General features: G+C 37.8%; 1 protein-coding gene across 4 annotated transcripts in view; it reads right to left on the reverse strand.

The window, feature by feature from the left end:
* Nucleotides 1–21,270, reverse strand: part of actn4 (actinin alpha 4) — a 52,735-nt gene that overhangs the window by 15,286 nt on the left and 16,179 nt on the right. For all 4 annotated transcript variants that reach the window (XM_018096217.2, XM_018096216.2, XM_018096215.2 and 1 more), the window contains 3 exon segments: nt 5,921–6,035; nt 5,014–5,133; nt 1,340–1,426 (listed from right to left, as the gene is read on the reverse strand). In XM_018096217.2, the coding sequence (XP_017951706.1) occupies nt 1,340–1,426; nt 5,014–5,133; nt 5,921–6,035 (322 nt within the window).

Genomic DNA, 21,270 nt, shown 5'->3' on the forward strand with positions numbered 1-21,270 from the left:
TAATAGTCAGAAGAACAATGCAAATACAGGTATAGGACCCGTTATCCAGAATGCTCGGGACCAAGGGTATTCCGGATAAGGGGCATTACCGTTATTTGGATCTTCATACCTTAAGTCTAAGAAAAAAATCAATAAAACATGAATTAAACACAATACGATGGTTTTGCCTCCAATAATGATTATTTACATCTTAGTTGGGATCAATTGCAAGGTGCTGTTTAATTACTACAGAGAAAAAGGAAATCAGTTTTTAAATTATGAATTACTTGATTAAAATGGAGTCTATGGGAGACAGGCTTTCCGTAGTTTGGGGCTTTCTGGATAACGGGTTTCCGGATAAGGGATCCCATACCTGTACCGTATATACTCGAGTATAAACCGATCCGAATATAAGCCGAGGTAACTAATTTTACCTAAGAAAACTGGAAAATCTTATTGACTCGAGTATAAGCCTAGGGTGGGAAATGCAGCCGCTACTGCTAAGTTTCAATAATCAAATTATTTAATAAAAAGACACTCACAAAAAGTGTGTAAGTAACAGGAATGATACCGAGAGTTCTACAGTGTATTAAAGCTCTCAAAGATAGAAACAAAGATATTTACATGTTAAATTATACAGAACCATACGCAAAAAAACAGGCATCTTACACTTCTTATTTGTGCATTTACATGACTTCACTACGAATTGTTGTACACATCGAAAAGCAAAAATGATACCATAAGAAATTCCAATTATCAAAACTTCTGCTTACCTCATATCTTACTACATGCCCTCTCAATCCTATTATCCTATTAAATAAATTCTGTAAATTCTAACACCATTTTGTAAATTCTAATACTATTTTGCCTTAAAATATATTTCCTTTCATCAGATTAAGATTAGCAGTAGCCTAGTGGCCACAATTCTTAAATATTTCATTTGAAAACTGTGATATATTCTTTGATGTGGGCAATGTTTTGCAAACCTTGTGCATAATATAGCCTTTAATACCGAATATATAAAACACACTTAATAAAACTGCCCAGCAAATATAAAGAAAATGACCTAATACATTGGTTCTGTCTTTGTTTAGTTAATCAAAAAAGAATTATCACAAGGATTTGTCAAAATCCCCCCCGTGTGTCACCCGAGCACTCTCTCCTACCCCCCCACCCCCAGTGCGTCAACCGAGCACTCTCTCCTACCCCCCCCCCCGCCCTCCGTATGTCCCCCAAGCACTCTCAGTCCTACATTGCACCGCCAGCCGGTACTGGTATTGTGAAAAGTGTGGACATTAAATAAATAACTTGAGGCATGACAAAATATGAAGAAGCATTGCTAACACACAGGAGAATTCACCTTCTACAGATATGTCCTGAATGGCAAACCGCAGGATGATTGTCCAGATCATTCCTAATGTCATTTTTGTATTGCCATCAACAATTTCTGAAGGAAAGACAGAAAAAAAAAAAATTAGGAAGCATGCAACTTAAAAGGAGCATAAATGCAGTGATCTGAAAAAGTATATATATATATATATATATTAAAAAAAAAAAAACCTGGCAACAACTTCAGAAACTACACACCTTGTCTTTCATATACTGAGCTATGATTACAATGGAATTCCTTAAAAGACACAGCTTTTCAAAGATAATGGCTGGCAGGTTTATAAAGGTGCAAGCACTTTTGTCAACGCAAATTTTCTGGTGCACATATATTATTGCTTATTATTGCATTGAAGTTGTCTCACAAGGTTTATTAAAGATTATCGCAAGAATTGTCGCCAAATATAGACAAAATTGTCACCAATTTTTATATCCACCTGGGGAGTGGTGTTATGTGAAACAGCCAGAAACTGTATAGTGGGAGCGATATAAAGTCAGTTTTGAAATATGAGCAGCAAAAATTAGGGATTGCACTGGGGAATAATGATGCTTATAAATGTATTATTACTGAATTAATAATTAACATAATGTTAAAATTATTAATTCCCGATATTACTTTATTGGCCATAAGTATATTTAATAATACATTTATAAATTGCTAATAAATACTATTTTATATAAACTATTCAATATTGTGGTCATTGGCAGTGGGGAAAAAAATCTGTAAGATTTGTAGCAGATTATGCAATTAGCCTAAATAAGCGCCAAAAAACTCACCAGAAATAAAGCCATGGTCAAAATTGTTGGCACCCCAGAAATTTTTCCAGAAAATCAAGTATTTCTCACAGAAAAGTATTACAGTAACATGTTTTGCTATACACATGTTTATTCCCTTTGTGTGTATTGGAACAGAACAAAAAAAAAAAAAAAAGGGAGGAAAAAAAAAAAAGGCAAATTGGACATAATGTCACACAAAACTCCAAAAAATGGGCTGGACAAAATTAATGGCACCCTTTCAAAATTGTGGATAAATAAGATTGTTTCAAACATGTGATGCTCCTTTAAACTCACCTGGGGCAAGTAACAGGTGTGGGCAATATAAAAATCACACCTGAAAGCAGATAAAAAGGATAGAAGTTCACTTAAGCTGGCCATACACGCACCGATAATATCGTACAAAATCACGTTTCGTACGATATTTGGTGCGTGTATGGCAAGTCGGCGAGTCGACCTGTATCGCAGGAGGCTGCTGATATCGGTCAACTCGCCGATCGGCCAGGTCAAAAGATTTTGATCGGGCGCCATAGAAGGCACCTGAGCAAAATCTGCCGTCAGGGCTGAATCGGCAGAAGGAGGTAGAAATCCTATTGTTTCTACCTCCTTATCTGCCTGTTTCAGCCCTGAAGGTTAGTGGCGGATCTGACAATCTCTCGTGCGACCGATGGTCGCATGAAAGATCGCAGATCGCCACGTGTGTGGCCACCTTTAGCCTTTGCATTGTGTGTCTGTGTGTGCCACACTAAGCATGGACAACAGAAAGAGGAGGAGAGAAATGTCTGAGGACTTGAGAACCAAAATTGTGTATAAATATCAACAATCTTAAGGTTACAAGTCCATCTTCAGAGTCTAGATTTGCCTTTGTCCACAGTGCACAACATTATCAAGAAGTTTGCAACCAATGGCACTGTAGCTAATCTTCCTGTGCATGGACGGAAGAGAAAAATTGATGAAAGGTTGCAACGCAGGATAGTCCGGATGGTGGATAAGCAGCCCCAAACAAGTTCCAAAGGAATTCAAGCTGTCCTGCAGGCTCAGCCTCAGGGAGCATCAGTGTCAGCGCAAACTATCAGTCGACATTTAAATGAAATGAAACGCTATGGCAGGAGACCCAGGAGGACCCCACTGCTTACACAGACATAAAAAAGCAAGACTACAGTTTGCCAAAATGTACTTGAGTAAGCCACAATCCTTGAATGTGTGCAAGGCATCATGAAATCTGAGGATTACCAAAGGATTATGGGTCGCACTGTAGAGCCCAGTGTCAGAAAGCTGGGTTTGCCTCAGAGATCTTGGGTCTTCCAGCAGGACAATGGCCCCAAACATACGTCAAAAAGCACCCAGAAATGGATGGCAACAAAGTGCTGGAGAGTTCTGAAGTGGCCAGCAATGAATCCAGATTTAAATCCCATTGATTCTGTGGAGAGATCTTAAAATTGCTGTTGGGAAAAGGCCCCTTCCAATAAGAGAGACCTGGAGCAGTTTGCAAAGGAAGAGTGGTCCAAAATTCCCGGTGAGAGGTGTAAGAAGCTTATTGATGGTTATAGGAAGCGACTGATTTCGGTTATTTTTTCCAAAGGGTGTGAATGGCAAAACATGTGTTACTACAATACTTTTCTGTGAGAAATACTTTATTTTCTGGAAAAATTTCTGGGGTGCCAACAATTTTGGCCATGACTGTAACTCAGAAATTGCTACGCCTGCGTAAATATTGGCACTTATCGCACAACAAATCTGTTTCATCATTACATTGTCACAAGAATAATAGGCAACAGTTTATAGACCATTTTTCTTTTTTTCATGTGATTATCCGCTATGTTTTTCTTTTTGAAAATTCGTTAGCAGAGCAGGTATGGCAAAAAGTCCAAAACTGCTCTTTGTGCCATTGCCCTTATTGTTGCCAGTGACAAAAAATGTCCTACCTCAAGAAAAAGAATGAACGCTAATTATGTTTGGTATTACAGTGTTCTAAGATTTAAGGCACATGGCTATTGACAACCGCTGCACACTGCCAGAGAGGTGGCCAAACACCCCTCTCTGCATGTCTCCATGTCAAATGCTATTCGAAAAGATTACTGCATCAGAAGAACAGAATGTAGGACAGATGGACCACTAAGTGAAAATGAAGTCATTTTTATAAATGCATTTCTATTTAGAGTATTGAGAAACCTTTAAGGTTGTTCTTGATATATTATATATATTACTAATATGGGAGTTCATTAATACTAATTACTAATATGGGAGAATAAAACATTTAGTGCCAGTTAAAGGTATGCTTTGGTTTAGCTGCTAGACCTACTAGGTCAGGAATCCTCAAACTCCGGCCCTCGGGAACGGATACGGAACCCCAAGGTCATTGACCCAACCCCCCTTCCACTGCGTCCTCACCCCCGGCTACTAACTGTCTGCCTCAGTGTGGTCCTCGGGCCAGCGCGTCACATCACCATTATGCATTGATGTGTGATGCAGCGGCCCGTAGTTTGAGGACACAGTGGGGAGCAGGAAGTGGGGGGTAGGGTGTAGTTTGAGGACTAACTATATTCCGGCCCCCCACCAGTCTGAGGGACCATGAACTGGCCCCCTGTTTAACAAGTTTGAGGACCCCTGTACTAGGTCAATATAGTTGAGAAAGGCTAACATCTCCAAACAGAAATTACCCATAGGGTGAGGTATTTGATCTGCCTAGACAAAAACATATATTTTTGTTATGTTGAATGATTCTTACCTTCCAATCATATCTCCCAAATGTTGAATGCTCCTTACCTTTTAATCATAGCTCCAGATACAAGCAAACAAGCAGATACATACTATTGAGTTGCAACTGCACACAATTTTTTGACTTTTGTAGTTTACCAGTCTATTACTACAAACCTTCTGCTCCAATGGAAACCAACTTCACTCCTTTACTTGCAATGAAATCCAGGGCTTTATTGACATTATTGATTTTATGCACCCTCATCTTGCCTCGCTCTGGTTTGGGCAGCCGTTCTCCTGAAAATAAATACTTAGGTATTTAGGTAAACATTTAAGAGTGTTTATAACAGTTAAACTAATGTGAAAAAGTAGAACTATGCATTTTTTTAAAAGCTAAGTGCAGAAACTCAAACGTGAATCATCAAAAAGCAAAGTCCTGGAAAGGAATGAACTTGGCTATATAAAAGGCATCAAAGTCTGATCTCCAACTACTCAAAGTTTGATCCCTTCCTTTTACATAACAGGCACTTTAACCTAATTGTTTTATCGGGATTTAAATATGCACGACCAGCTTAATGCTTAACAATAACCTGCAAGCACACACGGGGTGGATTTTGGTGCAAGAGTATGCATTTTCATGCGGAAATCCACTCCACGTGTTCACTTGCAGGCTGGCAGCTCTTGTAAGAAGGAACTCAGAAGGTTTTCACTGCCTGTGTCAGAAACATAAATTAAGAGCAGACAATGAACAGCTCTGTGTGCTAGTAGCCTTATGCTCACCAAGTACATGGTGGGCTTCTGTCATGCTAACATATCAACTGCTTGGGTATGGAAAATATTAAATTATATTACAGTATATGCTTTAAAAAAAAGCCCCTTTGTCCATCTAACATGTCCCCTCTAGCATTAAAAACATACATAAAGACGTGTTATGAGAAAGCTCCTGTAAAGGACTGAAATGTTGACTTTAAATAAAGAAACAAATATGGGGTGTCCTGGGGGTTCTTTGTACGTCTTTATCTGAACGATATTTGTTTGCGGTTGTGCACCTTAAATTAGACTACTCCTATATACAACCTCTCACCTGAGATGACTTCCAGTAGTAACATGAGCTTCAACCCATCTCTGAAATCTTCATCAATATTTTCTATTTGTGTGCCGGCCTTCCTTAGATGGGAGTTGCACCATGCTGTAAAAGTCTGAAACAGAATATTACAAATTCACCACTTAAACAAAAATCTAAGAATATGTTGGTTATGCTTTCAGATAAGAAAGACAATCCTTCCCATTTAATCACAAAGTATACCAGTACAGAGCTACACATATCCAACTACACAAACCAGAGAAGAAAAATTATGCTGCTTAAACTTTGTTCAGATTGAACTCTTAATTCAAGCAATGTGTATTTTCCCTACAATGATATTCTGACCCTTACTCCTGGGAATCTTGAAAATGACATTAGTGTGGTGTTAAATGATCCTGCAGGAAGCAGTGTCACTGCTTACAATTCTTACTGGAGCTTCTGCTCCTTTCCTGTCTGCAAGGTCTCAGGCTAAGGAACCAGATTCAGAACAAGCAAAAGTGCTCAGCATTCCCCACAGTGCTTCCATGTTTCAGCATATATACATACACTTTTTAAAAATGAAACTTCTTCAGCAATGTAGAGCAAAAACCATCTATAGGTGGGGTATTCCCATGCAGAACTACTAGTAGGCTTGTAAATGCAATCAAATAAATGACGACACTCAAACGAAACCTACTTCACATAATTACACACACTCACATACATACATATATATTACAGAAGAGCCATGAAAAAATAAAAAACTTTTAACATCTGGTGCTTAGTGACGTAATTGGGGGCATATCTTACTCACTTAATGTATATTAAACATATTTTAAAAATGTATATTATAAAAAAAAAGTGATGTGCCCCTTGTTGTAAGGTCTGTGTATTTACAAACTTATTTTTCCTTGAGGAAGAACTTCAGACTGCACAATAAACCACTACAATGGTTTGAATTCTTAGAGAAAGGATTATATAGATCAGTAAATTCCCATGACTACAAAACTTCTTGGTGATTTCTAATATTCGAATAATTTACAGTGGGTACATTATTCGCTGTATATATCTTCTTTAACCCATACTACTGTAGTGGTTTTACGTACAGTCCAAACACTTGTCACATACGTTTGTAAATACAAAGACACAAATAGGCTGACTACCGGGGTCTGAAAATGCAGCCAATTTAATTGCTCAAAACTCCCATCATGCACTACAAACAAGCACATCAGCAGAACCATGTAACTAGTGATTTAACCTTTCCCTCCCTTTTAATCTAGGTACATCCAATGAGTGGGCTGGAAGGGTGAGGCAGTAAAGACATTGCCTGGTTTCATAAATATATTGAATAAAGCCAATAAATTACAGGGACAAATATGCTAGCATCACCAATGATATCATAAATTCACTTGTTACAAAAATCCAAGACTTACTCATTCTGTGTGGGCACATTCTTTAACCTGCAGATAAAAATGGCCATTGTTCACCAGTGAATGGTGTTGCAACCCTAGCCCAGCCCAACAGGAACTGGCGCACAGCCCAATTCCTCACATTCTTGCACCTTGCTGCTCATAGTTTCAGATGCATCAGCGTGCTGTTGGTGAAGGTGGTGTCCTTGAGAGAGCAGGTGAGGAGCAATGGAATGTTCGGTAGCTACGAGCTTAACATAGCTACACACTTTCAGTCATACACACCCTATGCTGTGTGTAAGGACTTGCCTCTTTCGAGCAGGTTGTCACACCTATTGTATTCATTTGCTCTTCACCAGCACAAATAGACACAAACTCCACACTAAAGGTATCCCTTTACAGTAAAAAAAAGTTCAAAACCCCAAAACCTGTTGGGGACGTGCACCATATTTTGTTCTATTGCAGGGTACTGTACTATTATATAAAACAAGTGTGTGTAATATTATATATATATATATATATATATATATATATATATATATTATATATATATATATTATATATATATATATATATATATTATATATATATAGCAAGACAATGAGCCGCACACGCAGGGACTTTGTTAGAAAACAAAAAATTTTTTTAATGAAAACGATCCAACGTTTCGAGCACCAACTGTGCTCTTCCTCAGGGACAAACCTGGTTTGTCCCTGAGGAAGAGCACAGTTGGTGCTCGAAACGTTGGATCGTTTTCATTAAAAAAAATTTTTGTTTTCTAACAAAGTCCCTGCGTGTGCGGCTCATTGTCTTGCTATATACATGGTTTTTGCAAGCACCTGGGGCATTTGATTACTATTAGGGTGTGCTCTGTTCTTTTCTGTATATATATATATATATATATATATATAAACATCCAAGTAAATGCCGGCACTCACGTATAGATAAGTTGCTGTTGCCTGGGTGCAGGTCCAAATAATGTTGAAGGTGCTTGAGAGAGGGTCAGCACTCACAGGACTTATACAAACAAATTATTTTATTAAAGAGGAGACTAACGTTTCAGCTAGCACTCTAGCCTTTTTTAAAAAAAAAAAGGCTAGAGTGCTAGCTGAAACGTTAGTCTCCTCTTTAATAAAATAATTTGTTTGTATAGGTCCTGTGAGTGCTGACCCTCTCTCAAGCACTATATATATATTATATATATATATATATATATATATATATATATATATATATATATATATATATATATATTTCAATATCTATAAAATCAACTGCACAAGAAAAAAAGTTTATATTTACAGTGTATATTCCACTTAGAATTTAGAAATTGAGAAGTTAAATTAAGTTAATTTAAATCAGCAGAACCCATTGCATTTCAGCATAATGACTCCCTCAAGGGAAAATGTGCAGACTACAGAAAAAAGTATAATTATTAACTCTCCTCCAATTCCTACAACAACTTGAACACTTTTGTCCTTCTCAGGTCTGTTAACTACAGAACATGCAAGGCATTTTGGAAACTAGAGTCATAATTCCACAATATACTTGCCAATACGTGTAGAAAACAAACTAATTGGCCTGTGGGCCAACCAGACACAAACAAGGGGCAAAACGCAGTATGGTCATATCTCTACTGTTCTGTTCATTAAGGCCAACAGCCCAAATGATTCAAAGAAAAAGAATCTGCCAATAAACCATATGCTGGCTGATAATATGCATCAGCTTATGAAAGTTTTAGGATATCTAACTGATGAACCAACCAATATTCAATGAACAAAGATATTCGTCAGGATCATCCAGGTGGCATACATGTACCAAAAATCTCAGGAGAGAGGACTACCAATGAAATCTTTCATTACCTAAAATGGAACACAACATCTATGACTTTGCACAAGTGCTTTTTTACATATAGTGATTTAAAAAAAAAAAAAAAAAAACCCCAAACATCCTGTCCGTAAATTCAACCATGGAGAGTAAAATGCTGCCTTAATATATCAAAAGCTGTAACCCCAATGGCATATTTGAATTCACTTGAAAAGCAGAAAATAGAAAAATGCCACCTGGACTACAACTGAAACATACGAAGAATAGGCTAATGTCCCATGGAGCGAGTTAGTTGACCATGGCAGATCTCCGCTGTTGCGGGCAACTAACCACTCTGAAATGCCTTTCCAGCAGCAACAATAGATGTCGCCGGGGGAAAGGCCTACACGTTGCTTCGGCTTTCAGAAGTCGTGCAAAGTTTCCTGCAGGAGAAAACTTCATGTGACTTTGGAAAGATGAAGTGAGGTTCAAGTATCAAGTCAAGAAACCAAGTACCACAAAATGAACTTACCCATAAAGCCTAATTTAATAAGAAATTACATCATACTACTATGACTGGTTGGATCACAAACCCCACCCTATTGCAAGGAAAGTGTCTAAGTACATTTTTGGAAACAAGAATGGTGACTCTAAAATAACATCAAACACACAAATGCTTTCCATTGCGTGACAAGAGAATGTTCTCTTCACAGGTAATGCCCTTAGTGCCTAAAAAAGTAAAAAATGGAAGTTCTTTTGGGGTGACTAAATGTGTTAAATATAAACAAAAAAGTACTTTGTTATGTTATTAAATGTAATATAATAACTCCCAAATAACAAATCTTTTTTTCTGCTCTTTACTGACACATATTCAGAGATCCCATAACTCATCCTCTATGAGACACAAGTCCTTAGGTTCTAAGAGACGATTTGAGTACACACTCATGAATCAATGCAATACTCACCAGGGTATTACCAACAAGGAAAAAGGGGGTGAAAACAGAAATATCTTAATTTGGTACTGACATATGATAAAAGATAAATACCCTATAAGATGATATGCATGCAAACGGAAAGCTCCTGAGAACCAACAAACATTGCATGAGCAGTGATCATATGTTTCATGTCAAAGGAATAACCAGCTTTCTATTAGAATGATGTAGCATTTCCTGGCTTGGCTCGGTTCCAGCCAAGTCGCACATACAGTTATAAATATTAAACTAAAAACATTTGGTGACATAAGGAATGTTAAAACTGCAGCACACACTGACACGACAGGAAGGAGACTGCAAGAATATTCTAGAGTCACCAAATTTAGTTTAATAAGGGGTTTGTATGGGAAAGTGTGGGTGACACTGGTCACAAAGTAACACAATGGAGAGCCTAAAATTAAAACAAAAGCACAGTGGTCAGGTTTTTATAAAAATAGAAATAAAAGATATGCATGAAATATGGTAAAGGTAAAACCTGTATTTAGTTAAGTCTATGCCCATAAAGATTTGTCTTTATAATGAAACTAACTGTAGATACTATTTCAACTTCATTTTGATAAGGAAATACAATTAATACCAGTAAACACACCCATGGACAGCTTTAGCCAAGTAAATAGAAGTAATTATGCTAAAAAAGGCTCAGAAAAAGCAGGGTTTGTCAGATGTAACATGGATGATTACAAGACACTGTCAAGATACATGTAGCCTTGAAGGCATAAAAGATTAATATAATGATGCATATCTCTAAGAAATAGTATGGGAAAGATGTTGCTCATATCACGTTGGCAGTAACACTTGACATGCAAATCCCATCTTGCATGCTAAAAGATACCAGAGGGCTGAGATATTTCACAAGGGCTTGGGAGGCCTGTAACCATCTGGTCAGCATTCACAATCCCTGTAGAAGATCAGATGAAAAAACCTGTTGGAAGCTGCAGACTAGTAAATACATTTTATTGTTCATGCTTTGTACAACATCCAAACATTTCTTTTACAAGTGTCAGCTGGGGTGGGTGAGAACGTCAGTAAAGTAAACTTTTTTTACACTCGTCTGAACAGTCTTGCTTTGCAAAATAAAACCAAATTTGCAATTGCTTTCTATTGTGTCCATAACCCAACATTCACAACCTAAAATGTGTCAAAGTGATCCCCATACACAGGATGAAATGATCTCACACAATAGTTATAAAATAGTATTATTCTGAAGCCATTCTTTGGTTACATGGCTGGATATCAGACCTTGAGAAATATTTTTAAAAGGTAAAGAAAGAGCATACACTTAGGGGAAGATTTATCAAAATGAGTTTAGAGCTTAATACATAAAAACTCAGCCATGTTCTATTCATTCCTAAGGGATTTTTAGAAGCGTATTTATCAAATTGTGAGTTCTAAATTTCACCCATTGATAAATACCATTCTAAAAATCCTGTAGGAATGAATAGAACATTGGTGAGTTTTTATGTATTAAGCTCTAAACTTACATTTTGATAAATCTTCCCCTTAGATTTGCTGCCATATTGCAGCAAGTTTAACTAGCCAACCTTCAATAACTATTCAAGCACCTTGAGTCACAGTGTCAAATCCCTATCAGGCTTTTTATTATATGCTCACCCCCAAGCAATAACAGAACAGTTGTATCAAACAGTACTTACCAACACTCAACCATTCCTTTAACTCCAAAAGCCCTGGGGTAGCTTAATATAACCAAACCTCTACCAGGTTCCCTTAATAGCTGGTGGCCTGCCTCTGCCAACCATATACTATGTTACTGTTCTGCATTCATATATTAAACATTTCCCTGGTTATCAAGAGAGGTTATCAGGGTACTACAAAACTGGAAGTGGCAATGATGGTCCCCAAACAACTTTTTCCATCATATGATCTACTGGATGAAAGGAAAATGTTGGGTTGACAACGACCTGCATTAAAGCAACGATCCAAGAAACTAAGAAAATGGCTAGATTCTCTTGTTTGCTCAACGTTTGCCCAATTTGGTCACCAACACTGTGCTTTGCATACAAGAACACTCATAGTACAGGAAATTAAAAGCAAAAATCTTTATTCCTTTACATACTTATTACTATACGTATTCATAGGCAGTAAAACAATTATTTAGTCACCTGACATTTAAAAGGTCTTGCCAGAAGTTGCATCAGTTACATTATTAACTTTCATAATGCAACAATTTTTAAATGCTTTTACTTGAATACAAAGTATCTTAAATGTGTAGCAATCTATATGCATGAATGTTTCTATTTCAACTAGCAAAGTTCATTAATCCTTTATGTTTCAGAATTACTTATAAAGAAAGTTTTTTTACTTTTATTATTTTTCCTATTGGAAGTGACATTTCCTGCATGTTAACAAATATATCAATTGATTTTATTGTAGTTTATATAACTCTGCATCTGAGTTGTCCTGTTTGTTCTTGGTTAGATGTTAAGGGAACATACAAATGTACATGTGCTTGTGACAGGCTCCTTTCTAAGAGCACTTGGTGATGTTTTATTTGCTAATGAGGAAGCCCTCTTTGCTTCACATTTGTAACCTTGTCTCAATACTTCTCTAATTTTCTACATATAAATGTTCTTTATTTAATTGAATTGTCTGCTATATGAATGAATGAAAATGGGTATATCCATATTTCTCTGTCCTTTGCAGTATCTCAATTGCTTTTTTTTTTTTGTTTTTATTAAATGCTTATTTTAAAGGCTCTTTTCAGAGCTTGCATATGATATCCCCTTTCTAAAAATCAATCTTAATTCACAAGCTTTTTGCACTTTTTGCAATTTCTGTAGAGCAATTTTTCCTTAAACAGCAAAATTGCCCAATTGCAATCCCAGAGCAGAAATGTTTGGGGTAGACATGAATCTGCTCTGAGTAGGGAATTCTCAACACATTCCTTGGAGAAAACAGGTAAACATCTTATCCTTTCTTGTCTGTTATATGATCTAAAAATTAGATTTCTTGTTCCCTATAGTCACTTGTAAATCTCAGGTTTAAGTCATTAGCCTTAAGGCCCTCATAATTAAAAATCAATCTTGATCTCCAGTTCATATCATTAAAAGATAATCCATATACCATTTATAGAAAACCCACCCTATCTATTCTCTCTGTCAGAATAATGGGCGGCTAACAAGCCTACTGGGACCGTCCAACAGGATTTTTTAACTGCCCTATATTAGCCAAATATGTATCGTACAGGCGATCATCAGTTATGGCCCATGTACAGGCAAATAATCTGCTCACTCAGTCTAAAGGGGTCAAATCTGCATCTTGAATCCGCCCGTGTACAGCCACCTTAAAGGAGAAGGAAAGGCAAAGTCACTTGGGGGTGCCAAAATGTTAGGCACCCCCAAGTGACTTTAATCGCCTACCTTTTTGGTGCCCATGTACGGAGAGAACAGCACCAGCCCGGGGTACCTGCAGCACTTCCTACTTCCGGGTTCGCGCGCCGCATGCGCAGTAGAGTGAAAAGCCAAACTTTAACAGAAAAGTCGGCTTTACGCTCTACTGCGCATGCACATGTCCTAAGTCGTTCCAAGAACGAAGCCGGAAGGAGGAAGCACATCGCTACAGGTACCCCGGACTGGTGCTGTTTTCTCCTAACAGGGGCACCAGCCCGGGGTACAAGGTAGGCGATTAAAGTCACTTGGCGGTGCCTAACATTTTGGCACCCCCAAGTGACTTTGCCTTTTCTTGCCCTTTAAGGGGATAAGCTCAGGAGATCCCTGTCTCTTGGGGCAGGTTTATTGTACCACAAGCCAGAAAGCACTTTTAAAAGTAGTCCAACTTTTCTGATGATGAGGCTTTGACTGAAAATCCAACTTTATCTATCTACACACACCTAGCTATGCAACTACCCTCTAAAGGGATCAAGGTCAAAGGGGAAAAAATGACAAATCAAATAAATCCCCCCCCCCACCACACACACACACACACACACACACACACACTAAAAGTAACATTTCAGGTTTTCCCAGTATTTATACAGTTTCAAAGCAGATGAAATTCCACAGCTGCTAAGTCTAGAAACATAAAATGGAAATTGGAGAGATAGTTAAAATTTATTTGGGAATGGCACTTTTTTATCATGGCTGCCCTCTGCTTTGTTAACACTAGCAGATCTTGGGAGACAAAGATGGAACACTCCAACTAGAGCTTATTACACTTGTGTGAATAGTGGGATATGGGGGGAGGAGCAGTGTGAGAAAGAATTTCCTCAACTAATACTTTAAAGTTTGCTAAAGCCTAATAAGGATGAAGAATGAAGAGAATTCCAAAAGCCTAGTTCTACTGGACAGAAGACCCTATTTTGCAGCTGCATCAGGAAATGTGTACATGAAGGGCAATATCTGAAGGAAACAGGAGTAAAATCTCAGCCCAAACACTGCTGTGCACAGCTCACACTTACAAATTTCGACACTGTTTTAACGACGCCTTCCTGTAAGCAGCAGGCTTTAAAAGAATCTCCTGTAATTAGTACAAACATTAAAGTTGCTGGGTCATTTTATAGAAAGCTGCACCCCACACCCTTCATGACTGATTCTAGTTGTGCAAACAACTTTTGGAATTTGGAGATTTTCCCTTCACTGCATATCGATTCCTGCTCACAACACTATTTAATTCTACCAAGTCTTTGATATGAGTGCATACAATAAACAACTAAAGCAAAAAATCATGTGATGTAAAAGTAGTCATAGTTCCTCCTTTATCCTTCAGAATTTTCTAGATGCATACACAAGAATACCTGTTATTGGCACAGGAGCAAAACAGTATATCAGTAGTATTATGGCACTATTGTTTGACATATGGCAGTCACTTCTCATTTACCCAAACATCAAGAGGCAGCATGCAGGGAGCATGTTCCCCGACATGCCATCCCACTGGCAAGAATGCAAATCGCCGATGGGATGGCATATTCGGTTTTCTGAAGTCTCCCGAAATTTCCTTGAGAGGCAACTTCGGGTGACCAAAGCCATGTGTTTACGATCCCACCGGCGATTTACATTCTTGCCGGTGGGATGGCATGTCAGGGATATTAGTCACCCGCAATAGAGAAGGTTTCCTCTCTCCATGCTCTAAAAGATGACAGTGATCAAGAGTTCCACTTGAATATGGGGGGAAAAAAACACAATAGTTCTTAAGGGAGCAATAACAAAAAAAAAAAATAAAAATGATGTGTTCAGCCAGTGGCTCAAATGAGTTTCTGCAGGAAACTCAGTTACAGATCTGGCTATGGTTCCCCCATACACCAGGAAGAGACATGGAATGATCAAAATTTTAGATCCGATGGGATCACAAAACTGTTTCTGTTTCTGTACTGCCCTGACTTACTAAATATGTTCATATGACCACCTTTAAGCACGGCCTTACAACTACAGACCCAGAGAAAAATAAATCCCTTTAAGAGAAACATTTAAGGGTTCCAAATGTTAGTTTGAATTACATAACTGCAAAATAATATGCCATCTACACGTTACAACAGGCAATTGTGTCATTACAAAGAAAAAGTTGAAGAGCACTGCACGCAGATATTAATGATAAATATATCAACCCACACCCTTGTAGTTACCATTAAAAACAGAACACCAGAGCTGACTTCAGATAACCCACACCATTATGATCCTCTTTCCAGCATTAACCATATGAAAAACAAAGTGTATTTGGAAAAAACAGATGATGTTATATATTAAATTAGCAAGCATCAATCTCCTCTAAAGCATTAAAAGCAATCAGCATGTTTATCTAATACTTCTAGTAAGGAAGCGCTGGACTTCCGAAATGCATTCTGCCTATCAGAGAGTGAAACAGAGATATCCAAACAGGATGGAGGAAAGAGTGCCTTGCCTTGTGTCCAGTTGTGTACAAAACCTGCATTGCTGAACCCCCTTTACTTAATACTTTTATTACTCCCCTAGAGCAGCATTGTGACTGTTCAGTTGCAATGCATTTGTAGAGATGAAACTGAAGCTCCAAATATGATCAAATGGAATTCCTTTTCAGAAATGTGGGTTTAACGATGATGGGTTGTAATAACCTTCCAAAGTAACTTTGCCTTACAAACTCAGGTGCTACAAGATTCCACTATCTGTTAGCTACCAGTTGCCCAAATAGGCAGCCCATCGATTTGCCAAATATTTATTTCTTTTTCCATGCTTTCTCTAAATAAGTACAATAAGTGCAAGCTGAGTGTAATGGTATGTAGGTACAACTAAATATTTAGAGAAAACATGGAAAAAGAAAACATTTAGCAATGGATTCTACCTTATATGATTAACTCCTGATCTATTCTATTTAGACAGTGTTGGACTGAGATGGCAGGGGCCACCAGAAAAACCTGGACCATGGGCCCACTCTGAGAACTTTAATTCCTCCTCTTTTCCCTCAAACGCCTTATTATCCTACTCTCTTTTCTCTACATACTATACTGTATTCTTCCATCTATCAAGCTTCCTTGTTCCCATACGGAAATAGGGGATGACCATGAAATAGGCTAAATAGTTAGAAGCAAGAGGCCCCACTGATACCTGGGCCCACCAGGAGTTTTCCTGGTATCCTGGTGGGCCAGTCCGACACTGTATTTAGACATACACCCAATTAAGCTAATGGCCATGTATGTATGGCAATGGAGACAAGCCAATTTGCTGCCTTCCTTTTCCTATATGTGTGTGCCAATGTATTGAGACAAGGTTACAAATGTGTAGCAAAGAGATCTTCATCATTAGCAAATAAAACACCAATCTGCTGCCTTCCCTTTCCTATATGTGTGTGCCAATGTTCCCTCTAATTCATTTTTGGCTATGTGCGGGGGGAAAAAAATAGTGTGCATGCATTTTTAAAAACTATATGCTCAGATAAGAATAAATATAAAATGCGTTTTTGCACAAAATTCTTTGTGCGCACCACAATTCGCAGTGTGCACTGGCCTCTAAATTTGTGCATGTGTGCATGAGCGCACAGCTTTGAGGGAACATTGTCGTGTGCACTGATAAGCACTGGAAATGCCATATTCAGCACAATAATGAATATTTTCCATGCCAAAATCCTCCGACAAGCATAACCTGTATACAGGGAGATAGCAGATCGGCTTTTATCTGTGGGCGGATGTGTGCCAACAGAGCAAACAACTCATGTGGCTTTAGGGTAAAGCTCAACAACTCCAATTAAAGGGGAAGTAACACCTGGCATACACTTTTTGTATTCTGCAAAAAGTGCATAAGCATTTTCCTCTTTAAGAGGTTCTGTTTTATTGCAGCTATAAGCTCTGTTATGTTTATCCATCTAAAGGCACATGAGGTAGGTTCTCTGCATCTAGGGCCAATGACCAAAGCTACCCAGAAATACACGGGTGGAGAAAATGTCTTGTGCACCAACGGACTTAATTGGTAACCAAAACCTTTAACTGCAATTGCAAAAGATCAGGATTCCTGGACTATTGCTAGTTCTTTAATCTAAATCTGCTCAGTTCAGGAGACAGAAAGGCTGTAAGCATGTGTTCAAAGAAAACAATGGATTTTCCAATAGTTTAAATGGATCCAACATTAAAATCCATCAAAATGGATCAAAGGAAATGTGCTTTGCTAATAAAAATTGCAAGCAAAACCTTTAAATAAAATGTACCCTATTTACAATGTGTGTGTATATATCCAACTTGTAGGTAGGGTAGATTATCCCTTACAAAGCACTTTATTTAGTGAGGCTATGCAATAAACAAAGAAAATTTAGTTTAGAACTACAGCTATGCTGGCAACACCGAGGAAGATCAAATCCATCAATCTTGTCACCATGTGGTAGGCCAATCCGGCTGATCACATGGGGGACGCTCTACAGATCGGCTAGTTGAGGATCACACATCTATGGCAGATGCTTTCTTCTCCAACAAAAGGCTGCCAATTCAGTCAGTAGCAAACTGCCCATTTATGGCAAGATTCTGCATAAATGAGAATCAGTGTGTGGCATTCCATAGTTGCTATTCTGTATGATTTGCATATCAGATGAGCTTAGTCCAAGACCCAAACACACTAAATGAAGCTTGAACAGATTGGGATAATAAAAGCACTTACTTATGCACAATAGTACACTCAAAATGTTGTATATACGCGAGTATAAGCAGAGTTTTTCAACACCAATAATGAGCTCAAAAAGGCACCCTCGGCTTATACACGAGTATATACGGTAGTTTAGGGCGTGCCCTGGAGCGTGCCATCGTTCATACACCCCCAACCCCCCCCCCCCCCCCCGCGGTGGCAACATACATTATAGAAATCCCCCGCACCGCATGTCCTTCAGTATCAGCACATAATAATTATTAATCCAAGGAAGTGTGAAGGCTCTAAGTGTGGGGAAATATTTTGAAACCTGTACCATATAATAATTATTATGCAAGTCTAAAGTAACCTTTCAGTAGCTCGTATCAGAATCATTTAGGTATCCTGATACTGTCGGGGCAGCTCATACGTAGCAACATTAGTGCGGACCTGCTGTGACAAGTGGGTCGCATAATTATAGGAGTTAGCTAGATAATGTGTAAATTGTGAACAAAGAAAAGGAAAAATAAAAAAAATAAAAAAATATAAAAAATAGAGCTCATGCAATGCATAAAAAGAATATAGAAGTGCCGACCAAAGAGGTAAATCCAACATATGGCGCACTCAGTGAATCATCAAAGCACAATAGGAGGGTGCATGACCGACTATATCACAGAGAGTCCATCCGTGCCAAAATACATGTTCCAACTCAGTCGCACTCCATATGTAAAACGTCTTATCTTTCTTAAACTTGTGATTCTACATCACTCACCCCAAAAAGTATACAGAACTATATAAGAATTAAACAACAAATTTACACATCACAATTTCAATATGTATGTAAAATTAAATGAGATATTAACCTGTACAACCTTGCATATGGTTATCTTATGTTGGATACGCCTTATTTACCAGCCCATACCTTGTGTTAAATAATATGGTAGTCATGTAAGCACTTGTGAGTGTCCTTTTATTAAATAATTTGATTATTGAAACTTAGCAGTAGCGGCTGCATTTCCCACCCTAGGCTTATACTCAAGTCAATAAGTTTTTCCAGTTTTCTTAGGTAAAATTAGGTACCTCGGCTTATACTCGAGTATATACGGTAGTTATTTTCCTAATAGGACCCAAAAAGGACTAAAATTGCCTACTGATGAAATTTTCTGTTTATACTTTAGTAGCAAACTTTGAAGCAGAGAGTTAAATGTCGAGCAAGCTAAACTATAAGGTGCATCATTAAGCTGATACACATGAACGCTAATGTGAGTCTGAGGTCCATCCTGATGGATGAGGCTGTGCCTTATAAGAAGATATTGAGAAGAAATGTTTATTTATACAAATTCTTATACAACAGAATTTTTTACATCAGATGTTAAGAAATGTAGAAGAACTGCTGTGATACTAATTAAAATGGCCCCCAAAAAAAGGTACTGGGTATGTATTAATTCAAAGGGTTGGAGAAATGCAAGAAAATGGTTTGCATAATTGAATTTCTGATGATTTTCCAGTCACAATGACAGGTGCCACCTTTATGTTGAAGCAAATAATGTGTGTCTGCAGCAGAATGAAAGTTAACTAGATAAGTCTGAAACTGTGCTCTCTATGTCTAGGTGTGAATGTAATGAATTCTCAGGGTAAGATGTCAACAAGCAATGCAGAAAGTTGCCCTACCTGTCTGACAAGGGGAGTGGGAGAGGCAATAAGGAACATGAACATGTCCTTACTTGGTAAAAATGGATAGCAGACAAGTTCACAGGCCAACAATTGATCAAAATGTTTATCAGCCAGATTTAAATTCAGTCGTATTTACAAAGTACTCGCAAACAAGAAGAAAAAGCAACATTACGTGTTTGTGTATAATATGTTACCACTAATAAACCAGTTATGTGGCAACCAGAATATTTTGGTAGTAAACCAAAATTCTTCTCTTGATGCAGTTACAGAGGGAACACAACATTTAAGACACTGCCAACAGTTTAGAATGAATAGATAATTACCAGCCCTCTCTCCCAGATTTTAAAGGGAAAATGTCAACAAATATAGTTTGTGTTTTGCCTGAGCAGTACATTTAGCACAGGACAGTTCAAATTTATACAGCAGTTATATTTTGAAAATTTTTTTTTTTTCTTGCATAGGAGTGGTTAAAATGCTAAGCAAAACCCATAATAAAGCTGTGTTGATTCCATTTATAGCAGCACCTTCAGCAATAATCTACTGCTTCTCATTCTGAAAGCAGGTTGCCCTGCCCTTTGGTTCATGGTATTTTATGTGCTTACACACCAGTAGCCTGCACTTAAACGGCTAGCATCCTGTCTCAGGTTAAATATAATCTTTTATTTTTTAATATAAACTTTGGCCTTTTATTATCTTTTTAATTAACCTTTTAATGAACCAGGGCCTTTAATTGCAACTGATGAATCCACCAGTTGCAATTAAAGGAACTTTTTTTTTTTTTTAACTGGGTCTGTACACTTTTTGGCAGAGGGCATTTGTTAACACACTACCATACTGGCTCCCAAAATAACTGTGCACACTGGGTTAAGAGTTATCGCACCATTTGCACTAATGGCGAGTAAGCATATGGAGTGTAGTTTTTTTACTTCTATCAATATTATTTCTGTGATGACAATATTAAACATGAAGCTATGGAGTTTACATACTCAGCACACATAAGGGGAGATTTATTAAGACACGAATGCCTGGAGCTTTCATTGGAACGCTCCAAGAGTATTTTTGCCGATTTTTTTGCACGCCCACGCAACTTTTTCGTATGCTTGCACGAAAAATTCAGAAAGGTTCTGCCACTGTTTACAATTGTTCGGTATGAAAATTCTGTGACTTTCGGATCACTTATACAATATTATTGTGACTAATACGATTTTTTCGTAAGCATTTTCGTGATGTTTGCGATCTTCAGAAATTATTGTATCCAATCCGAATTTTTCCCATTCGGGATTCGAACTCGTGTTTTAATGAATCGGCCCCATAGTACAGGTTTGGGATCCGTTATCCAGAAACCAGATATCCAGAAAGCTCAGAATAACAGAAAGCCTGTCTCCCATAGTCTCCATTTTAATCAAATAATTCAGATTTTTAAAATTGATATCCTTTTTCTCTGTAAAAATAAAACAGTG

This window comes from Xenopus tropicalis, chromosome 8 (genome assembly GCF_000004195.4).
Source record: "Xenopus tropicalis strain Nigerian chromosome 8, UCB_Xtro_10.0, whole genome shotgun sequence".
Taxonomy (NCBI): Eukaryota; Metazoa; Chordata; class Amphibia; order Anura; family Pipidae; genus Xenopus; species Xenopus tropicalis.